The 22094-nt window shown below is 50.8% G+C and overlaps 1 protein-coding gene across 4 annotated transcripts; it reads left to right on the plus strand.

Moving 5' to 3' along the window:
- The first annotated feature begins 2146 nt into the window (after nucleotides 1–2146).
- Nucleotides 2147–21387, plus strand: STMN4 (stathmin 4). 4 transcript variants are annotated; one of them, XM_063086531.1, is made up of 7 exons: nucleotides 2147–2205; nucleotides 14525–14616; nucleotides 15626–15721; nucleotides 16832–17040; nucleotides 17927–18118; nucleotides 18842–18895; nucleotides 20865–21387. In XM_063086531.1, the coding sequence occupies exons 2-6, from the start codon at nucleotides 14604–14606 to the stop codon at nucleotides 18860–18862; spliced, it is 531 nt and encodes a 176-aa protein (XP_062942601.1). In that variant the 5' UTR covers nucleotides 2147–2205; nucleotides 14525–14603; the 3' UTR covers nucleotides 18863–18895; nucleotides 20865–21387. The 4 variants fall into 4 exon arrangements, with proteins under 4 accessions (XP_062942601.1, XP_062942602.1, XP_062942599.1 ...); XM_063086532.1 differs by having other exon boundaries at nucleotides 16835–17040; XM_063086529.1 differs by lacking the exon at nucleotides 18842–18895.
- Nucleotides 21388–22094: the final 707 nt, after the last annotated feature.

Raw genomic sequence — 22094 nt, forward strand, 5'->3', positions numbered from 1 at the left:
TGAAGGCCTCTGATTGGCTGCCATCACCATGGCAACCCACTGCCCCTCTCCCCCTCCCTCACTTTCCAGAGCCAGCAGATTCCTGTAGTCTCAGACTTCTCAGGGCTCGGAGCGAAGGGAGGCTGGGGGAGGGGAGAGATGCTACCTCACCAGCCAGGAGAGCCACATGTTTTGGGTTTGCTTGGATTCTGGATTCCAGCCTAGTATGCAGTGCGGTCTCTATTGTCTCCATATGTGGAGGGAGCCCTCTCTGATTCCCTCTGAGATGGGCCTGCTTGGGGCTCAAGGGTCTGGGTCAGTGGCACGAGGCCTGCATGATAAGCATGTCGTTTAGAGACACTCACTGAATGTGATTGTGAAGACCGGCAATGGTCCCAATGCCACTGTGGCACTGCCGAGGGGTTTGCACCAGAGACCAGTGCGCGTGTGCTTTGGAAACCCCAGAGGCTGTCAGGGGTCATTTGTTATTCTGAGCCATCTCTAGGTGTGCCTGGCCAGGGGCGGACAGCCTACCTGGTGCCTTTCCCTCCTGATGGGAAACGGGAGATGCATGTGGGGACCCCCTGGAGACCGACATTGGAGCTGGGCAGGGAGACATCAGCCAGTGGACACAGTTGTGGGGTGCAGGTCCAGGTGAGCACCAGGACCTGAAAGCTGCCTGCTCTCCTGCTTGGTCGGCACAGTGAACACACGACGTCTTCCACACGCGTCAGCTAAGGGTTCCAGATGCTCGCTGATGCCCTTGCAGTTTTAAAAAATAGTCCCAACGCATGGGCTGAATTCAAGGTGATTTTCTGTCATTATCTGTGTTCTCAGTCAACAGGGGTGTGGTCAGAGGGTTGGACAAACCCTTCTTAAAAAGGGCGAGGCGATGGAATCCTGTCACACGCTACGGCACGGGTGAGCCTGGAGGACGTTATGCCAGACACAAGAGGACAGATACTGCAGGATTCCCCTTACGTGAGGCACCTAGAATGGGCACATTCATAGAGAAGAATAGACGTTGGGGAAGAGGAATTGGTATTTAATAGGTACTGAGTTGAGGTTTGCAAGATGAAAACGTGCTAGAGATGGATGGTGGGGATGGCGGCACGACACTGTGAACATACCTGCTGCCACTGAACCGTATACTCAGAAATGCTTAAAATCGTAAATTTTATGTTATGCATGTTTTACTATAATTTTAAAAATTTAAAAATTACCCCTCCCCCAGGAAACAGGAGTGAGCGGGGGCAGTGGAGCACAGAGATGGTGATCACAGGGAGGGACACTAACCCAGGGTGGCGTCAGGGAGGAAGGGTCTCGCCCTCAGCTGCCTCCCCCTGCTCCTCAGCTGACTGGCCAAGGTTGAGCAGCCTGTGATGGTTGTGGCAGAAGCTCCCCCCATTGCCTGAGGGAAGTAAAGAAGCCACCCTCGATGACCTGTCACCTTCCCTCAGGATTCCACCATGTTTAGAAAAGCACCAGGGTGATGACCAGTCCATGCTCCTACCTGTGGCTCCCTCTAGAAGGCCCAGGTGGGCTGGGTGGGCTGTGAGGACCCACCAGTGCTGGCCAAATGCCACAGTAGAGATGTGGCCCACACCTTTGTGAGGGCGGCCAGAAGGGAGCCTTGCTCTGCTGAGACCCCTGTGCAGAGGCCTGCCCAGCTCCAAGCCTGGAGGTCTGCAGCCCCTCCCTGCCTTCTGAGCCACCCTTCAACCCCCCAGCCCTTCGGACAGAGCTGGAAACAGGCACCATGCCCTCCGGAAAGCTATTTTTAAGGTTCATCTGCTTTTTCTTGTTTCTCCTCCAGACTCCATATTCTCCCACCCCCAGATTTGAAAGAGCTAAAGATCCTCGACATCATTCATCATTCCCCCAGCTGGCGAGCCGTGCCTTCACCCCACCCTCCCCGTACCACTCCCTCCTTTTCTCTCTCGCTGGCCGCCCTCGCCCTCCAGGCCCCCAGCTCCGCAGGCGGCGGGCTCTTTGTCTGACATCACCGTCCCCTCCCTGGTGTGCGAAGAGTTACTCACTCAGGCAATCCCCGCTCCACCCGCGGAGACCGTCCAATTGCCAAGCAACCCGCTGCTGGCCAATCACGAGGCTGGGAGGTGATGTCATGGCCAGAGCCAGCCCCGGCGCTGATGCTCAGAGAAGCCCCGGGTACCACTAATTGAGGAGTGAGCAGGAGAGCGCTCGCTTGCCACCGGCCCACCGCAGGTAAGTGCAAACGAAATGCAAATATTCCAGGCTCTTCCAACCAAAAAAAGAAAACAGTCGCTGCATAAGGAACAGGCAAGGGGTTTGGCACCCAGCATGTCGCCTTTGATGTCAATCAATCAATTAAACTTTGTCAGTCCCTGGGGGAAATAGGCAAAAAGAATGGCCCATGGCGGGGGGGGGGGGGGGGGGGGGCTCCAGGCGTTACTGTCATTCCAGAGCTCAGGAGAGAAGATGGGCGGGGTGGTCAGATGTCCCTAGTGAGTTATTTCTGCATAAAAATTTTTGTGGCTGAGGGAGGAAGGTTTTGTTGAGAGTCAGGCTTCCCCAGAGCTGGCTCTGGCCTGAAGACCCCCTTTCAATCTGTGCTGGACGTTTTCTTCCTCAGACATAGCTCTTCTCGGCTCTCCCATTTTCTTCATCCGTCTTTCTTTCTCCTCTGTGTCTGCACGGGTTACTTTTTCTGTCTTGGTTCTAAGGATGCAATGAGATCATCACCTCTTCTTTGCCCCGCCCCACCCTGAGGTCAACCTGATCGTACCTGGCTGGGCAGTTGGCTCTAAAGCTGAAACTGCAGGAGCACAGAACTGCCACACCCTGGTCCTTGATGGTGGACGAGGCCAGGCCCCTTCTCACTCAGCCCACTGCCCTCACCAGGAGTTCAGGCATAGTCCTTTTCTCATCCCAGGACCCAGGGGTGTGATGTCCAGTGGCCAGCTCTATCCCCACGTGGTGGTGCTCTTTGTTTTATTTTTCCCAGGAAGATACAAGCAGGTGTGCAGGAGTCTCATTGTCCTGAACACCAGCAGGTCTCCAGGCTGCCTTAGCGGGGCGGTCAGAAATGCTCAGGCAGCCCTTGTCTGAGCTATCCCTGGAAGGGATACCCCCATGTCTCAAACCAAGGGAATTCTAGATGGGGATGGCCAGAGGTGGCCTGTGGGAGCTCTGAGGGGTGGATGGGGGTTTGAGAGGGAATGTGGGGGAATCTGTCTCAACAGGAGGCTCAGGCCCCCTCTAGGGGGAGGAAACCTCTCCCACAGGCAGGTGCCAGGGGGAATGAGATCATCGTTCCACTGAGGAAATAATCACAGTGCTGGAGCAGTGAGGAGGCAGAGGAGGAAAGGTCTGATCAACAGCCCCACAGAGGGGAGCCAGAGTCTCCCAGCAGCACTGCCCTGTCCTCTTGCTCACCCAAGCCCCCGCCTTGCTGCTAGGAACTGCGCTTTCACCCCTTCTGAAAGCTGCAGAGCACCTGTCAGCTCATCCCAAACCTCTTGGATCATCAGCTGTACCCAGGCCACAGCTGGAACAGCTCTGGAGTGAGCAAGGATCTTTAGCTGCTACATGGGTCCACTGTAGAGCATGTTGTTTTGTAGGGAGTGAGCTTCCTGTCAGTGAAGGCATTCGAGAAGAAGCTGATGACCACCCAGCAGGCGAGCTATGGGATTTTTGCATTGTGTTAGAGGTTGGTCTAGGTTAGTGTTGTTCAGTCTGCAGACTGAGACCCATTAGTAGGTTGTGAAATCAGTTTTGTGGATTATAACTGGTAGTTTGTTTTAATAAAATGGGATAAGACAGAGTAGAAAAATATCAGAAAATACCTCATAAAATGGGTTAAATAATGTTTGTTTCCTGTACCTTTTTTAAGTTATAATTTTCAGATGTATGTATATTTATATGTACATATGTATATATGTGTATGTATCAGTAACTGCATATGTATGTATGTGTCTGTGTGATGACATGTGCGTACTGGATCATGATATAAAATGTAGTTCTTATTGTGGGTTCCAGTCAAAAAGGTTTGAGAAACATTGGGCTAAGTGACTTCTAATTACCTCTTCTAACCTTAAGACTAGAATCCTATGGAAAACTCTCACTAGATTGTGAACTTTTTAAAAAACTTCAATTGTGATAAAAATTTCCATCTTAACTATTTTAAGCATACACTTCAGTGGTATCAAGATGCACATTGTTGTGCCTCCAATTTCAGAATTCCTCTCAACTGTGAAATTGAAACTCTCCACCAACTAAATACCAGCTCCCCATCCTCCCTCTCCCAGCCCCTGGCAGCCCCCATTCTACTTTCTGGGCCTGAATTTGACTCATCTAGGCACCTCATATAAGTGGAGTCTTACAGTATTTGTCCTTTTGTGACTGGCTTATTTCACTTAGCATCATGTCCCCAAGGTTCACCCATGTTCTTGACTGTGTGCTCCCATTACCAGACTCAAAATAAGTGCCTCAAAGTTACAATTAAATCCCAGTATTGTTGTAAGTGGGAAACTATGTTTCTTTAGGCAGATACTTTGTTCTAAAAGATTCATCAAAGAGAGAGAAGTTTGGTCTAATATTGTTCACCCTGAGCAGGTTGTGGAACAGACATAGGTACTATTGGTGGCGGGGTGGAGGGTGTGTCCTGAAGTTTGGCTTGGATGGGTGCTTAATATCTTGATTCCATTTTGGTTCAATAAAGGAAATCCAATGGCCAAGTGAGACTGGTTGCCTTCTCTCATTTGACTAGGCACTTTTGCCCTGTAAGAGGAAGGTAAGAGAAGGCAGGCTGGTTGATAAAGTTTAAAATAGAGCAACAAAGATTAGCAAACAGAGGCCCAGAGAATAAGGTAGTTGAACAGGAAAAGAAGGATACAGGACAAAGATAATAAGGAAGGTAAGAGAAATAAAGAAAGGAGGAGATAGTGTCTACGTTAAACCAACCATATAGAAAGAATGGAAAAGTTCCAATCTTATGTGTTCTTGACTTTAGATAATAGGATATTTAATTAATAAGATCATAACCAAAGAAAGGCTTAATTTTTCCAGAACCCCTGAGATCCTCTTCCCATGCTCCCTTTGACGTCTTTATATTGTTTCCTCGTAACCCGAAGACTCCCAGAGATTTTGAAGTCATGGGAGGAGAATTGGGACTGTTTTTGTGGGAGGGGGGCATAGAAATTTAGGGGAATTATACAACATGCAATTGTAATTTTTATAATGCTCTTTAGGGAACAATTTTGTTTATTTTTTTTAGCTTGAGACATAAACATGTATCATGTATTATTTGGTTTGCTTGTTAAATTGGCACTTGCTATATTCAGAGATGTGATAGTCTGGGGCAAGTTGCTTTTTCTGCTTTTCTTTGGGGAGAGGTGGGGACCAAAAAATCCCCCCTGCCACTTTTTAAAAGCATTTTTGCAGGTTTTTGCATTTCTTTTTTTTTTTTTTTTTTTTTTTTGTCTTTTTTGTGCCCAGCACTCAGCCAGTGAGTGCACCGGCCATTCCCATATAGGATCTCTCCCAAGTGCGCCACGGGCTTGGCCCCAGGTTTTTGCATTTCTAGTCTCATTAGGAAGACAGGGCGACACATGGATACAAGCTTACCCTCCCCCTCTGTACACACGCACACCCTCCCACACACATGCGTACACTACCACCCCATGCCCCGCACACACACATATGCACACCTGTCCTTCTACCCCACCAAAGCCTAGTGTTCCCTGGTCTTTTCCTTCAATTAGAACTGAGAGCTGTGTGTCCACCCCTTAGGGTCCTGCTGTCAGAGGTGGGCAGTGGGAGGCAGGAGAACAGGACAGATCAGAAGGGGCGGGAGCCCGGGGGTGGTTGGCCTGATTTATGACAGGGCACAGGTGACCCGTGAGTTCAGAGAACAAACAGGAGAATGCGAATCAAGAGAAAGGAGCTGAGCACAGATTCTAGGATGAAAGACCCCATGGGGGAGGGGGATGGAAAGACTGCAGAGTCTCGTGGATCATTTGGGAGTTTGTGCCCAGAAATCCAGACCAGGCAGGGAGGAAAGTTCAAACCAAGTATGTGGTAACAGGTGGAGAGGGAGTAGCACCTCTAAGGCAGGCTCTGTCCCCACCCAGCACAAACACCACTTGACTATTGATCCTGGGACAGGGCTGTCTATCACTGCACCTGCCACCAGACCAGATCCATAAGGACTCGAGAAACATATTATGAGCCCTTCCTGGGAAAAATTTACTCCAAGAAGTATTCTAGCTAGCCAAAAATTGATCAAATTAAAGAACTCAAGTACAAAAAGGACATGGTATTGATAATGGTCAAGAACAAAGAAAGCACTAGAATTTATTTTATTCAAAAATTTTAACATTTACTTGTACATATTGTAGAGTACAGTGTGTTGTTTTAATACATGCATATACTGCAAAGTGATTCACTTAGTGTAATGGCATAGTTTAGAAAACACTAGAATTTAGAATTATTGTCTAATTATGATAAATATATTTATAAAGCTGGATGCAAATGTCAGATATCTTGAGGTTAGGGAATACATTTGTTAAGGTCGTCACTGTGTCCCTAGTACCTTATATAGTAGGCCCTCAATAAATATTTGTTGAAGGAATAGTGTTAAAAGAATTAATAATGATCATTTAGAACTGAAAATCCAGATTATTCTGACAAAACCAGAAGGTTTGTAGAGAGAGGAAGTAAAATTTTGCTAACTCTCTCATCTCACACAAAGAAAATCATGAGATACTGTTTCATTCTTCATGCAGTGAAATACAGATACAAATGATTCTTACTTAAAGCTAAAATTAAAAACAATATGTAAGACTTACAAAGCATTGGAGAAGAATGAAAGCTCAGAGCAAACAAGAGCAATGTTGCAAGAGATAAGGGGCCCCTTGCGGTGTAGTTAAGTGTGGACCAGAAGCCTGGCCCTGCTCCTCCTCCCAAACCGCAGGCAAGGCACTGGGCTGCTTGGGCCCTCTGTCTGCTCCTCTGAAAAGAGGCGGGAAATGAAAATGCTGGAGACCTCCATGGCTCCTTCCATCTCTGGGACAGGATATCTAAAGATCTTCCATCTCTGGGGCTGCAGAATGGGCAGAGAGCTTGACCCTCTGGAAACTTCCACACATTCTATTGTTTCTCCTCTGCTGATATGAAAATGTCTAATGTATCACACTTCATAGGTCAGGTGTGTGCATTGTAACATGGACTTTCTGAGGCAATGCCTGACCTGAAGGAGAGCTTAATGGTGAGAATTTTAAGCACGGAAGCCACTCATGGCAGGGGGCAGATTTGGGGAAGGCAAGCGTTTGTCTACCCTTCAAGCACATGCCACCAACAATCATCTGTCCTGCTTATGTGTTAGGGTGGCCTCGGGTATGAGGAAATAGTGTGGAACTTGATCAGGAACAGCACGAGCTTTGGTACAAGAAGACTTTGGCTCAAATTGCATCTTCATCATTTTCTACCTGTATGACATTGGGCAAATCAAATCACTTACCTAAATTGATTATCTGTTAAATGGGCACAATAGTATATATTTTTTAGGATTTGGGGAGAATGGAATGACAAAATGTATATGCCCTGATTACAACTATGTAAAAATAATAGACATAAGGTGGGGGCGGGGAACCTAGAAGGAAACACTGGTAGTGTAAGTACATGAGTACAGAGATTTATTTTCTTTTCTCTATCACATAGATATGTTTGTAATTAAAGCATTATATATAAAATGCATATATGCACACATATGCACTTGAAAGTGTCTGGTACACTGTGGGGCACTACAAAATATTCATGCTGCTATTAGGAGCCAGATTACAAGGACTTGCTCTATGTGCTGAGGCTTCCAAGTGCTCTTGGCCCCAGGACCTCACACTCCGTCCAGCAACACTGAATGGGAGTCCACACTGCTGAACTTGACTTCTGACATGCTGATTCTTCTGTATATATTGAACTGGAGGTAAAAATAGCCCAGAAAGTCCCATCACTGTGGATTATTTGGGGCTGTCAATTTTCCAGCCTTAATTTTCCTTCTTTGCCTTGACTCTCAGCACTGCAGTTAGTGCTACAAGGGACTCCTCAGACTTACGCCTTCCGAGTTCTGCTTTTGCCAACAGGTGCTTATGTCCTAGAAGCACAGCTAAGCCTATTAGGTACTCTCTGGTAGTTTCCCTTGACCATGGTCCCCACCATCTCTTCATCTTGAAGCCCTTGAAAACAAAGCTAAGGGCCAATTAGAAACTGCCAGTGCCCCCATGTTCTGTTTTGCCCAATTCCTCTCTGGTTGTCTCACCAGCCTCTTCTTGGTCTGTGCTCCAGTAACACCCATTCCTCCTCCCTCTGTGACATGGTCCCCATTACTGCAGAAGATTGTGCCGGAGCCTGCAGAGCACCTGCAGAACTTCCAAATGCACCATGGCTCTAGATTCCCATCCAGGGATCTGTTTCACTTTTCCACTAACAGAAACAACTGTGGTTATTCTAGGACCTGGTAGAGTGCTTGGCACAGAGTTCAATACTCAATAAATATTGTGGAAAGAATGAAAATCACATTGATGAAAAAATAATTTATCTCCTTTTGATTTTTAAACCCCAGTAAGGCACATGGCTGCCAATCAGAGCCTTCTGATCAGCATGAAGTAACCAGGGATACTGTTCTGAGATGACATGATTCTAGCTAAAAGCAAAGACATGTGACATTTAGGTAGCTCATGCAGCTTTATTTCAGGTAAACATATATTTTCAACTGTGCCTTTAAAGACTGACCATGGTGCGCAGACCTAAAGAGCCACCTTCCTGTACTGCTGGTGGCTAGAGGACCTGGGTCAGAATTAATTGCTCCCACACCCATGACGTACTCATCCCGATTCTGTGCCACAGTTCCTGTATTTATCTCCTAAAAACCCTTGCCAGACACAACGCTATTTAAACCACTTGGACATGCGTAAGCTGCTTATCCCTCTAAAATAGTCCACCTGGGATCTGACACATCCTGAGAGCATCATCTGGGTGTTTCTTACACTGACCAATAAATACTTGCTCCATCTGTCCTGTGGGTAGTCAGGGGCACCCGAGGAGATCAGGGGTGCACTCAGTAGGTGGCCACGTGGCAGCTGGGAGCTGGCACTCCTCTCTGTCTGCTCTCTGAGCATTAGCTGTATTATGGAAAGCCAGCCTAAGAGCGTGGGGCCCATAGAAAGGCCGCGCCATGGCATCCCTTCTGCATACCCATCTTTGCACTGGAAGCTGCTCTGGTGACCCCCACCAGAGTGGGCTGTTCCCTCGTCCCTCCCATCCAGGCTGGTGTTCACAGAGAGGAAGGGATCAGTATAAAGGGAAGGGTGTTGATGTTGGAATCCAGAGGCTGGGACTCTGGCAGCAACTCGCTGTGCGACCTCAGGATCTCCGGTCCCCAGGGAGGAAGGTGTTGGCATTTTGGAAGGGACAACTGTTAATGGGGTGGGATTGTTGTGTGCAGTGCAGGACGTTTAGCTTACTCAGCTCCTGCTCACTAAATGCCTGTAGCAGTCTAGTGATCATCAAAAGGTCCCATGTGTTTCGCAGGAGTGACTGCGCCTGGTTGAGAACCACTGGCTTGTGATTTCTCCTTCCCTTCATCTCTGACTTTCTGATATTCTAGGGGTAACTGGGGGCTCCACTGCTTCACTTCAGGATCTTTTTCTCTTTCTCCACAGTCCCCCCATGAGGTCTCTCCTCAGTCAATAGCCTTGACTCTACAACGCCACTGTCAGCCACACCCACCCCCAACCAAAACGTACACATTCTGTGTCTGATCTCTTTATGGTTGGCTCTCTGCTTGGTGGGGTCATCACTCACCAATTCATTTTACCAACTATGCTACCACATCCATCAACGAGAAGATGTGATGACTTTCTTTTCCATACACAGATGCTTAGATGATGGAGCTTGGGGAAACATACCGGTCAGTTTGTAATTGGGGAACATGAGGCAAATAACCCCACTTAGTCTAGGCAGGTCTCCAACACTTTGTCTGTAGACTCCTCCTTGGTTGCCAGCCTTCCCCTCCTAATCTTTTCCCCATGCTGATGCTGCCAGATGAGTCTTTCTGCACTGCTAGGACCTAGAGACAGAGCTTCAGGATGAAACACATGTGGACTTAAATCCCAGCTCTGTCCCTGCCAGCCCATGTGACTCAGGAGTTGGGTGTAATTTACCCAACTCCTGAGCTTCAATTTCCTCATTATCAAAGAAACTGAGAATAAATTGAGATGTCTGTGATTCTCCTCGTACAAAGAAGTCAAGAAGAGGTAGCGATTATTATTGCTATTATCATCAGCATCCCATTCCCTTCTCCCCTCCTTCAGAAGATGGCAATGGCTTCCTACTAAATAGGATATAAAGTACAGACTCCTTCACTGGTCTGGAGGTCTCTGTGATATTCCTGTTTCTGTTCCAGCATTCAGACCTGGTGCATTCTGCATGCAGAGTGTTTCGTAATAAACCCAGTCCACACCCCTGGCACACAGCCAAATTCCAAAGCCATTGCAAGGTGACAGGCATTGCAGAACCTAAATTGCACAGTGATCCCATGACAATCTGGGATAAGGCTGTGCTCACACCTTTGCCATCTGAAGCCCGAATCCTCTCACCACCTGCTGTGCTGGGTCAATCCCTGACAGCACAGAGACTGAGCTGCCCAGGGAGGCCCTGCCTCTTGACCAGCCAGCCTGTGTGCATCAAAAGTACTCAGGAGCAAGCACTGGGCAGGAGCCTGGAGGCCGCCACCCTGAGCTCTAGCTCTGGATATGTGGTTATTGGCTGAGTGACCATGTCACGTTGACCTGCAGGTGGGGGCTTCTTTGATCTTTGCTACTGCTGGATGTAGTCAGTTTCCTGGTCTTCCTTAGAGACTACCCAGGACTAGGATTGGCTTCTGACTCTGGATGGGCCAGAGGTTTATGCTAGCACTGAGTTTTGCCTTATGATACTCTGATGTCTTGGATAGACTCTCTTATGACGGGCCTGGGCTTGTGAGTGGCCTCATGCCTACTCTGGCCTCTGTTGTCTCTTAATCTTCATCCTGCCTACATGAATTACTGGCATTCTGTCTTCTCTGACCTTGGGCAGTAACACCTTTCTGCCTCTCTCTGGCAGTCCCAAGAAAGGCCTGGTGGCCCCCACTCCACTGCAGGCCATGTTTTGCTGTGGCATGACAGAACGCCCATGGCCATTTAACAGACTCCACAACCCAACCAGGCCGAATGCTGGGGAGGTGGAGGTGGCAGGCGCCACCGTACACTGATGCCACAGGTTGATCAGGGATAAAGTCGGGCTTCCTGCTGTGGCTGACACCAGTGACTTAGGACCCCTGTACATTGCTGTGCCTGCCAGAAGGGCCTTGCCTCCCCACCCTCCATCTCTTCTGCATCCCTGTTCAGAATGTTCCAGGGGCAGCAGTATCTTTTTGTCTTGAAGGCAGTAGACATGATGTGACTGTTGGTGGGAGGATTTGTAGGGGCCCATGTACCGGCAGGTGCATGTAGTCAGACCACATGTAAATGCTGGTAGCTGAGATATCATGAAAGAATCGTCGTTCTGTGGCTTTACTGAGGGCATTAGCTTCCTAGAGTCACCATCACATGTGACCACAAAGCCGGGTGCTAGAAGTCCAACACCAAGGGGGCAGCGGGCTTCATTCAGCCAGAGACTCTGGGGGAGGGTCCTGCCTTACCTCATCCAGCTTCTGGTGGCCCCGGGTGTTCCTTGGCTTGTGGCTGCCTCCCTCACTGTTTGCCTTCCTCTCCACACACCTTCTCTTCTCTCAGTGTGTCCAGGGACACTGGCCATTAGATTTAAGAACCACTTGGGTAACCTGGGTGATCTTATCTTGAGATCCTTAATTACAACCACAAAGATCCTTTTCCCAAATAAGGTCACATTCACAAATTGTGGGGGGTTAGGATGTGGATGTATCTTTTGGGGGGATACTGTTCAACTCACTACACCGAAGAGCCTTGTAATTGTCACTTAGCCTCTCTGAGCCTCAACTTCTTCACTTATAAAACAGGGATAGTGATTCCCACCTCACAAAGTTATTGTAAAAGTTAGAAGGAAAAAGGTTGTTGCGTAGTAGATGCTGTATGAGTACACATTTTCAGTCATGCAGGCTGCAGCCCTGTGGCACCAAGAGGTCTCAGTCACTAGTCTCTGGACTGAGCCCGGCTCTGCCCACCTCTGGTTGCCTCCTGTGCTCTGCCCTGGTCTTCCTTCCCAGGCTCTCTGAACTTCTCGTGTTCCTAAAACTCCTAGCAAAGTATCTTCCATGCAGAAAGTGCTTCATAACATATTTTCAAGCTGAATTGTGCCCCAGGCCAGACTGGCTTTCCCTTTGTCCTCAGGATGATAGAGGAACCATCCAGTCCCTCCTTGTGCCCACAAGGGGAGAGCTTACAAGTTGGAAGACCTGGATCCCAGACCCAGCTCTGCCACTTTAGAGCTGTGTGACCTCAACAAAGAATCTTAACTTCTCTGAGCCCCAGGCTGTTCATCAGAAGTGACACTGATGATGCCTGTCTCATCAGCCTAGCCCAGTCCATGTGCAGACCCAGCGGGGTGAGGTGGGTGTGAAGTGCTCCCGGAGTGTACGGTCTCACCGTCATCTCCAGCTCAGGCTGAGGGCCATGTTCCCTGACTCCAAGCACCTGCGCCTGCTCAGCCCCTATTCTTTCTCAGGTGTCCTTCTCTGCCTCCCCCTCCACCCATTCAGACCTCCCTTCTGATCCATTACCCAGTGAAAACCCAAGGCCACTGCCTCTCCTGGCAGGGGCTTCCTCCCACTGCCAGTCAACTGGTCAACTAGCCTGATCATGAGCAGAGATTGTGCAGGATGGAGCTGCATGACCAGGAGGTCATGGCCGGGCACCGGGCCTGCCTGCCTGTTCAGAGACACACTGGCACCATCAGGACCAGCTTGACTCCAAGGAGAGAAGGCCCATTGTCCTGCAATGGGGGAGGGGCATGGCAGGCACCTCTGGCTCCAAAGCGCAGGACGGGAAGAACAAGAGCAGAGCACTTTCAGGCCAGCAGGACCTCGGTTCAGATCTTCACGCTCCTGCTTTCTAGCTGCATCACCCTGAGCAAGTCAGATAAAGCCCTGAGCCTTGGTTTCCTCACCTGCAAGGGGGGAGACAATCTTACCTGCAGGGCTGTGTGAGGACCAGGGTAACGACTCTGGGGCAGACGTGTTGCTCCTGGAAGCCACCCCGATGCAGAAGGCAGAGGGAGGGTAACTGACCCCTGCGGAGCACTTCCTCTTGCTGGATGCTGCACATCAGCTCTTTGTGCAGAGTGAAGACTGGGAAAGCAAGATTTGGATGTGCGAAATGACCAGTGACAGCTAGTGATGGAGATGACATTAGTGTCTGAGCCACACTGGTCTAGCTCTAAGGCTCTAGTGAAGTCCACTGCTCCCATTGGCTCCCCTGCCAGGCCCCAGCCAGCTTGGGGGAACCTCAGAGGGGCCCTCATTATGGAAGGAAAGGGGCTCCACATTGGTCTCTGGGTCCCTTTGCCTTGTGATGATGCAGGCAGTGAGGCTGCTGGCACATGCCACCTTCTACTGGCACAGCGACTGCTGAGGGCGGCCAAGGAGCAAGTGGCCCTGATGGGCCCTCACCTCTGGCCAGCCCTCACTGTCCTGGAGAGTGGCCTTCTGTGCTGCCCTGCCTCTCATGTTTCTCCCTCCTGACCTCTCTTCCCACATTCTGGTCCAGCATCAACAAGCTTGAGATGGATCCCTAGAGACGCCGATCCTGCCCGTGCTCTTCCCTTGGCAGAGTGCCCTTCCTGCCATCTCGTGTCTAATTCTGACTCATCCCGTACGACTCAGCTCAGGTGCTGCAAACACCGAGGGCTCCTTCCTGGATCCCTGGTCTCATGCTGTGTAGGGAGCCTGGTCTCTGCGCTCCCACGATAATCCCACGTGCTAAATTCTGTCTATGCACTAATCACATCATGAGGGCATCGTTCCCTCACGTTTACCTCTTCTCAGAGTCCAGGGTTGTCTGAAATGGGGTCGAAGAGAGCTTAGGTCAGTAGCTCCAGGGGCAGAGGATGTGAAGAGGTATTTTAACATACTCTGTCCAACTCCCTCTCCCCACATGTCAGAATTGGCTAGGAAGAAGTCTAGCATATGTGTGGGGAGAAGCCGAGGTCACACAGTTATTCTGCTAACACCACCCAGCTGATTCCAACCGAAGACATGTCTGCCACCCTCACCCTCACTCTGGGCCAGGCCACCGAGCTGTGCAGGGAGAAAGATGAATGCCCTAGACTGGTACAGTTGGAGAAGCCCACGTTTACTACTCTGTGGGCTTGAGACTGGAAATGGGTTGATCTGCGTGCTGTGGAAGGGAGCAGGTGTTTGGGGAATGAGAGTTGGGGGGAGGGGGGACACGGCCTGGAGGTGGAAACCAATCGGAGGCACCCTGACATTCCCTCCTCTCTGTACAGAGACCTTCTTTAGGAGTATTTCAGCAGTGGAATACTCTCTTTTTCTCAGGTTTGGGACAGCGCCCTGAGCTGCTGATAGACCCACTCTGTGACATTCAGTTGGATTCAGCCACCAGATCCCAGAAAACATGACCCTCGCTGGTAAGTACAAAAGCTGTGGCGGGGGGGGGGCACACCGTAGCGCAGGAGATTTCTACACACACACACACACACACACACACACACACACACACACACACACACACACACAGGTGCCCAGAAAGAAAAGGTTGGCAGGAAATACCCCCAAAGCTTGGTGGCATGTGGGATCACAGCTGAGTTTTTCTTCTTTTTGCTCATCTGTGTGTTTCGAAGGTTTTTACAATGCTCGTGCATTACTTTTGCAGTTACTTATGTTTTCAAAAGTGTAAAAAGAAATGAGGGGAGGGTGCCGAGAACCATGGGGGGGGGTCAGCTTGGAGAACTGAGCATGCTGAGCATAACGCCAGGCGTGCTGGCCCCAGGAGCCCACGCCGGGGAGGGTGGCTCTGACAGGGACCTCCTAAACACAGATGGAGGTAAACACGTGGTGGTGGAGATATGTTCCAGCCTTTGTGGACACCTTCCCCCAGCCTTACCCACTGTGCTGGGAGGGTCAGGCTCCCAGCCTGACCCTACTGACCAGCGAGGGGAGGACCAGAGAAAGGTGGTGAATGTGTCCCCTGCCTGTCCTCTTCCTTCAGGGCAATACCACCAAGTACTTTGAGTTGCAGGACTGTGGATGTCCTGCATCCTAGAGCAAAATAATTGGAATATCCTGGTGCAGTTTTGGGGGGATGGGGATGGGCACTAGTGGTTGAAGTCTTTACCTGAGCACATTCTGATTCTGTGCTATGAGGGGAGAAATGTACTGGGGGGGAAGATGTGGGGGTCATCTGGGTGCTCCGGAAGGCTCAGGTTTCAGAGGTGGGTTGGAATCACACACAGGAATCCTAAACGAGGTGGCCCAGGGCGAAGGGGATTGGGCCCCTGGCCTAGGCATGGGTCTGGGTGGTTTGGGTGCCTCTGTGGATGCCAGGACCCTGGGCTGCTCAGGCCCCCAAATTCACACGGATGCTGGATCTGAGGCTAGCAGTGTCCCCCATCTTCACCTGCCCGGGTGTTTCCACAGCCTACAAAGAGAAGATGAAGGAGCTCCCACTGGTGTCCCTCTTCTGTTCCTGCTTCCTGGCTGACCCCCTGAACAAGTCGTCCTACAAATATGAAGGTCAGTGAAGGCTCAGGAGAGTAAGGGTGGAGGGCTCCTGGGTCCTATGCTCACAGGGACAGCAACTCCCACCCCAGGTTCATGAAACTCTCCTCCCCATGTCCCGATTTCCTTCCCAGAGGCAGTGAAACCACTGAGGGTCTGGGCCACAGGGCATGGCCTGGGCCACTGGACATCGGGTGAGGGGCTGAGTCAGGCCCTCCCCAGATGCTCTTGAACTTAGTGCCATCTCGTTCCTTTGTTTAACAAATCGATGCTGTGGAGGATGTAGAGGTGGCCCAGGCAGAGATTCCACCTGCGGGGAACACCTAGACTAGAGAAAAGAGACTCAGTGTGAATCGCTAGTTGCCACGGTCAACAGGTGTCCGAAGGGGAGGTGGGGAAGGTTCTGGGAGAGTCCGGAGGTGAGGACAGCTTTCCACCTGTAGCCATGCGAGGCAGCTCTGTGACAGACGTGCCACGTGGGGCCTGTGGCAGCGACGGTCCACTGGCAGGAGGCATTGGATGACCACGTCCTTCCCAGGGCTGCTTGGGGAACAGGTTACTCCTCATCTCTGGGTTCAAAGGAAGGGAGGGGCTTGTCTGGCAGTGACAGACAAAGTGCTCAGCTGACTGAGACTGTTTCTCCTGTTTAGGCTGGTGTGGGAGACAGTGTAGGAGGGAAGATCATAGCCAGCGGGAAGGCAGTGCTGACTGGAGAGAAAGAAGGGAGCGGGGTAGGAGACAGCCAGGCGTGGCACGTGCACGGCAGGGCAAAGGCCCTGCTGTCTGTCCCCACCAGTGACAGCTGGAGCAAGCATTCAGACGACTGAGGAGGCTGGTGGTGGAATTGAAATGAAACACAGCTAACATTGTGGCCACTGTGATCAGAAATCCCATGTCCCGGGGGCCCCCTCCACCTGGAGTCTGCAACCCCACTGTGGCTACATACTCCATCAGCCCCATCAGACCCATTTTTGCCTATGTACCAGTGTCCAGGACTGAGCCAGACCCTGGGCGCAGGCATGTGGTGGGCCCCAGCACCTCCACGTCTGCACACACGTGTGCATGCTCCCCGGGTGCCCATGCGCTCTTCTGGGGGGTCAGCAGCCCCTTTTCTGCCTTCTGCAGCAGACACGGTGGACCTGAACTGGTGTGTCATTTCTGACATGGAAGTCATTGAGCTGAACAAATGTACCTCGGGCCAGTCCTTTGAAGTCATCCTGAAGCCGCCCTCCTTTGACGGGGTACCGGAGTTCAATGCCTCCCTGCCCAGGCGGCGAGACCCATCCCTGGAAGAGATCCAGAAGAAACTAGAGGCCGCTGAGGAGCGAAGGAAGGTGAAAGCTGCCTTTCCTTCTTCCCTCCATCTCAGCATGGGGCGGGGGTGCGGGGAGTTGAATGCAGGGGGTGGCCCTGAGCTGCAGCAAGGTCACCATCAACCTGCACATATCCAGGCAACACCTCCCATGTGCAGGGCAGAGAATGAGCCACGTTGAGGGAAAGAAACAAAGAAGTAGAAGCCCCTGGTCTCTAGGAGCTTACAGTTTGATTGGGGGATAAGGCACTGCACTGCATACCTCCAAGGGTGGCAACAGTGAGACAATGACAAATATTAAGGATTCAGGGAAAGGTTGCACAGTTAAGGAAAGAGCTTCTTCGCTGGTGGAGAGGGAGAAAGGCGTGCCTTTTGTGTTTCCCATTAATTCTCATGGCCCAAATCTGATGCCGTCTTGGCATAAGATTTTCTTCATCTTTCAAGCAGAAAATAATCTCCTCCATTGAATTTCTATGGAGCTTCCTCTCTGCCTCTAAGGTGTATGTCACATGCCAGTCTGAGTTTCAGTTATTTATACTGTGTATGTTTTATTTCTACTGGACTTTTTTTCCCCCCAGGTTGCTAGAATCGTGCTTGGCATATAGTATAAGATCATTTAGTATTTGAGAATGAATGAATGAATGAATGAATGAATGAATGAATGAATGAATGATGGCCATGACAAAAAGAGTCCTGAGAATATTTAGAAAAAGGCTGAAAACAAAGTCAAAGAATGTGGAAGGCTCTGCAGGTGGTAGGAGAATCCAGAAAAGTGTCCTTGCTTCCAGTTGATGACCAGGCTCAGAGAGGCATGTGTCCTGGGCATGGAGCTTTTAAGCCATGTAAGTAAAAATACACCCCAGCCTGCTCACCCTGAAGGGCCCCTCTCTTCTTCTGTGCTTCCCCAGTACCAGGAAGCCGAGCTCCTGAAACACCTAGCAGAGAAACGAGAACATGAGCGGGAGGTGATCCAAAAAGCCATTGAGGAAAACAACAACTTCATCAAGATGGCAAAGGAAAAACTGGCCCAGAAGATGGAATCCAATAAGGAGAACCGGGAGGCCCACCTTGCCGCCATGCTGGAACGGCTGCAAGAGAAGGTGAGCGGTCCCGGATGAGAGAGAAGACTCCTGGGATGAGAGAGAAGACTCCTGGGACACTCTGCTTGCCTTTCGTGGCAAGTACACGTGCACCTGCAGATCATTTCAGGGAGGAAGCAGCCTTAGGCAGGAATGGGGATAGTATTGTTAGGCAGGATTTTTAGAGAGTTCCAAGGGGATGATTTGGAAAATCAAAGGCAGGAAGTATGAACTAATCTTTGGATTTCCTCGGTAGATATTCTGCAACTTACACAATCACAATTTCTCACTGTCTTGGGGAGATTATACTTCTTAGAGATTATACTTCCTAGAGAATGCCTGTGTCATGCAGGGGAGTAGGGATAGGCCAGTGGTTGTGTGTTCCTGGTTTCATTCTTGAATGGACTGATTCCATTTAATGAAAGATGCTGACTTGAGCTCTTGGCTCTGAGCCGAGGGTATAATGAGCCGAGCTGCCCGTTGGGCAGGAAACATGATTCTCTCCAAACTTCTTGACATGGTCCGAGTGGGTCACAGGTCTTTCCAATACGCTGCCTTTAGTTCATAAACCGAATGGTGTCACCTAAATAGGAGGAACATGAGAGACTAGGGTTGGTCCCACGTGTCAGCAGAACTATAGCCTGTTCTGCTGAGAACATGCTGGCCTCATTTCCTGAGTCTCAAGTCTGCCCCAGTTTCTCCTGCAGCTCCTGGGAGAGCTCCAGCTCTGTGTTTTATTTCCAGGAGCCGCCTGCTGCGCGGTGACTCCCGGGACCCGATCGGTGGCCTCGTCCCATGGTGAGCAGCGTGGTCCCCACTCCCTCCTGCCCATCTACCTAGAGTCATAGGCCCTTGGAAACAGCTACTAGAGAGATCTGGTTTCTTCATAAGGGATGTGAACGCTGTGTAGGCCTTGGGCCTGGCAGCACAAGGCAGGTTGTGTGCTCTGGTGTTCCATCCTGCAGAGGCCAGTGAGGCCTCCATCCAGTGCCACAGTGGAGGGAAGCCATTTGGGTCTGACATCAAGCTCCTCCAATTATTGTGGGATGACTTGGAGCAAACTCTTGAAGAAAAATCTGGGGCTGGGACAGGATGGAACACGGGCTCTTAGGCCAAATCCAAAACAAATAATTGAGGCTAGACCCGTGATATGGCAGTTGAAAGACAGTTTGCAAAACACTTTTATTTCATCGTAGTACTGTCCTCACAACAGGTCCACGAGGTAAGTAGGACAGGTGTTGTCCTGGTTGCAGATGGGGAAACCACGTCAGAGAAGATCAGCTGACTTACCCAGGGTTGCACAGCTGATAAGCAGTGGAGCTGGGGTGACAACCCGGCTTTTTGGCTCCAAGTCCAGGTGACTCTTTCACTACCTGTCCCAGAGAGACCAGCCCACAATTGTCCTGCCAGCCTTTCATCAGCAATGTCCCATTGGAGGTGAAGGGGAGTCCAGAAGCCTGGGGTTTTGCTCAGTGAACTCACTTGGGAATGGAGGTAGATTCAGAGGAGGGGAGAACAGGAAGGTCCGCATCTGGAGTAACAGCTTTGGAGATGAGGTGGACTCAAGGAAGCAAGATTTGAGAGGACATTGTTCCTCTGGGACCTGACCCACTCACCTTTACTCACTGGTGGAGGCAGGAGGTGGGTGAGAGCTAGGGGTGTGGTTTCTGCCCTGTGCCAGGCCAGAGATACCTTCAACACCTTCAACACTCTGCCAGTGTCTGTGTGGGTCACTGGTGATCTCTACCAGACTCACCTGGGGTAAAGTTTAACAATACAGATATTTGGGCCCTACCCCAGACCATTAACTCTGGTTCTGTAGGGGTGGTGCCTGAGGATCACCTAGGCTTCCTAGATCCTGAAGATACATAGCTGAATTTGCAAACCACTACCCTAGACATACTGCTCCCCACTCCCAGGCCATAGAAAGTTCTAGGGCCTCTCCAGGGACAGATTTGTAGTTTAAGGTACATCCTGGGAACCTGGACTGCCTCCATTGGTCTACTCCAGGTTGATTCTGTCACCCGAATGTGATAAAGCTGGGCTCCGGTAGGGACAACATTTAGGGAACACGTGCCATGGGCAAGGTGCTGCAGTAGGAACTGGGAAATACACAGAAGTAAAAGACACAGTCCCTGCCCACAGGAAGTCAGCATCTTAGGCGGGCCCAGATGTGAGTGCAATGCACAGAAACTGGCAGACCGTGAAAACTGGCGGACCATGACCCAGCCCTGCAGGGTACACTAAGATTTCAGAACTGGAGAGGTGGAAGAATTTCCCATCCACGCCCCTCTCTAAAGATAAGAGGCCAGGACCGACTGGAGAAGTGGGTGGTCAAGCCCCTCAGCAGGGGGCCGTGGAGGGTGGATCCCATCCTCTGGCTCCATTACTCCGTGAAGCAAGAGAAGGTTCTCTTACCGCAGGTGTAAGAAAGTCCACCTTTTGGAGCTGGGCAACATCTCCAAGAGTTCCTCTGTCCATTTGCAGTTTAGCAGTCCTCATCTTTCAGGAAGAGGGTGAAGGTGACTGTAAGAAGGAGATGGGGACGAAATAAAAGCAGGGGCAGGTGCACGTGCTGTGTGGGGTGCCCGCGGGCAGGCCGGGCGACCAGTCGGAGCCCAGAGTGACTCGGGGGAGGGAGGCAGAGGCTGCGGCCCGGGGTGGCCTCTGCGACACCAGCTCCCGGCCCGGTCCTCCCGCCCCTCGGCCTCCCCTTGTCCGCCGGCAGCCTCGGGTGACCTGCCCTTTTCCTTCCCTCCTTTCTCAGGACAAGCACGCGGAGGAGGTGCGGAAGAACAAGGAGCTGAAGGAAGAGGCGTCCCGGTGAGGGCCGGCCCGCAGCCCCGCCCGCCGCCCGCTGTCGCCCAGTACTGGGGTTTGGGGGGAGGGGGGTGGCCGGGGGCTTTTCCTCTGCTGTCGGTGTTTGTACCTGTGAAGAAGTGACCGGTGAAGCCATCCTATGTGTTTCTGGGGAACAGTGATGGGGTGGGAGAGGGGAGAGAAGGAGAGAGTTTGCGAGAGGGCGAGGAAGGACTCACGACATGGGACACTGCCCGCCGCAGGCTCGGGCCGCATCCTCTGCTTGCACATCTATCTCCACGTGGACATCGAGCGGCCGGGCACCGACGGAAGGCAAAGGCCAGGCCGTGGAAGTTCAGGGTGAAGGGCAGAGTCCAGGTGGGGCCTGGCTGCAGGGCTGGAGGTGTCGCGGGGCCCTGCAGCGGGGGGATGAGGTCTGCGTGTGTGTTTTAACCATTATCTTTTGATCATCACGACGAATGAAACATTTACTCCAAGTCTCCAGTTCTTTATTTCCTGAATTTGTCCTTTGGGTGACTGGTAGAATGTTCTCGAAATCTGGCTTCCCCTTCTCTGATGGTGGGTGCCCCTTTTCTTCATTTCGCTGTCTGAGCCTCCCAGTCTGGGTGAGGTGGGCCGAATCATGCCAGCCTTTGGCATAACTGTAAGGTTTTCTTTTTTAAATCCCCCTTTGTGGGTGGTCCCTTATTGGATTTTGTGCACTGAATCGATGAGAAAAGAAACCCAATCTTTTCTTCTGTGAACTGACATTCTAATATAGGCCCCAAGACCATTGTAAAGGAGGAAGGAGTCTTACTCTGTTCAGGCTGCTATAACAAAATACCTTTAACCAGGTAATTTATAAATCACAGAAATGTATTGCTCACAGTTCTGGAGACTGGGAAGTCCAAGATCAAGGTACCAGCACGTTTGGTGTCTGGTGGGGCCTCTCTCTCTGCCTCAAAGATGGTGCTCTCTTGATGGGTCCTCACAGCACAAGGGCAGGGCCGAGTGACTCCCTCAAGCACCAATTCTGCCCATGAGGGTGGAGCCCTCATGACTTCATCACCTTGTAAAGGCCCCACCTCCTAATGCTATTGTGTTGGGGGTTAGGTGTCAGCATATGAGTTGGGTCAGGGGGTACCAGCATTAAGGCCCTACAGAAGTCCTCTGCACTTTGGGGGTTTGGGATTCCAGG

This window comes from Cynocephalus volans, chromosome 2, assembly GCF_027409185.1.
Source record: "Cynocephalus volans isolate mCynVol1 chromosome 2, mCynVol1.pri, whole genome shotgun sequence".
Classification (NCBI taxonomy): domain Eukaryota; kingdom Metazoa; phylum Chordata; class Mammalia; order Dermoptera; family Cynocephalidae; genus Cynocephalus; species Cynocephalus volans.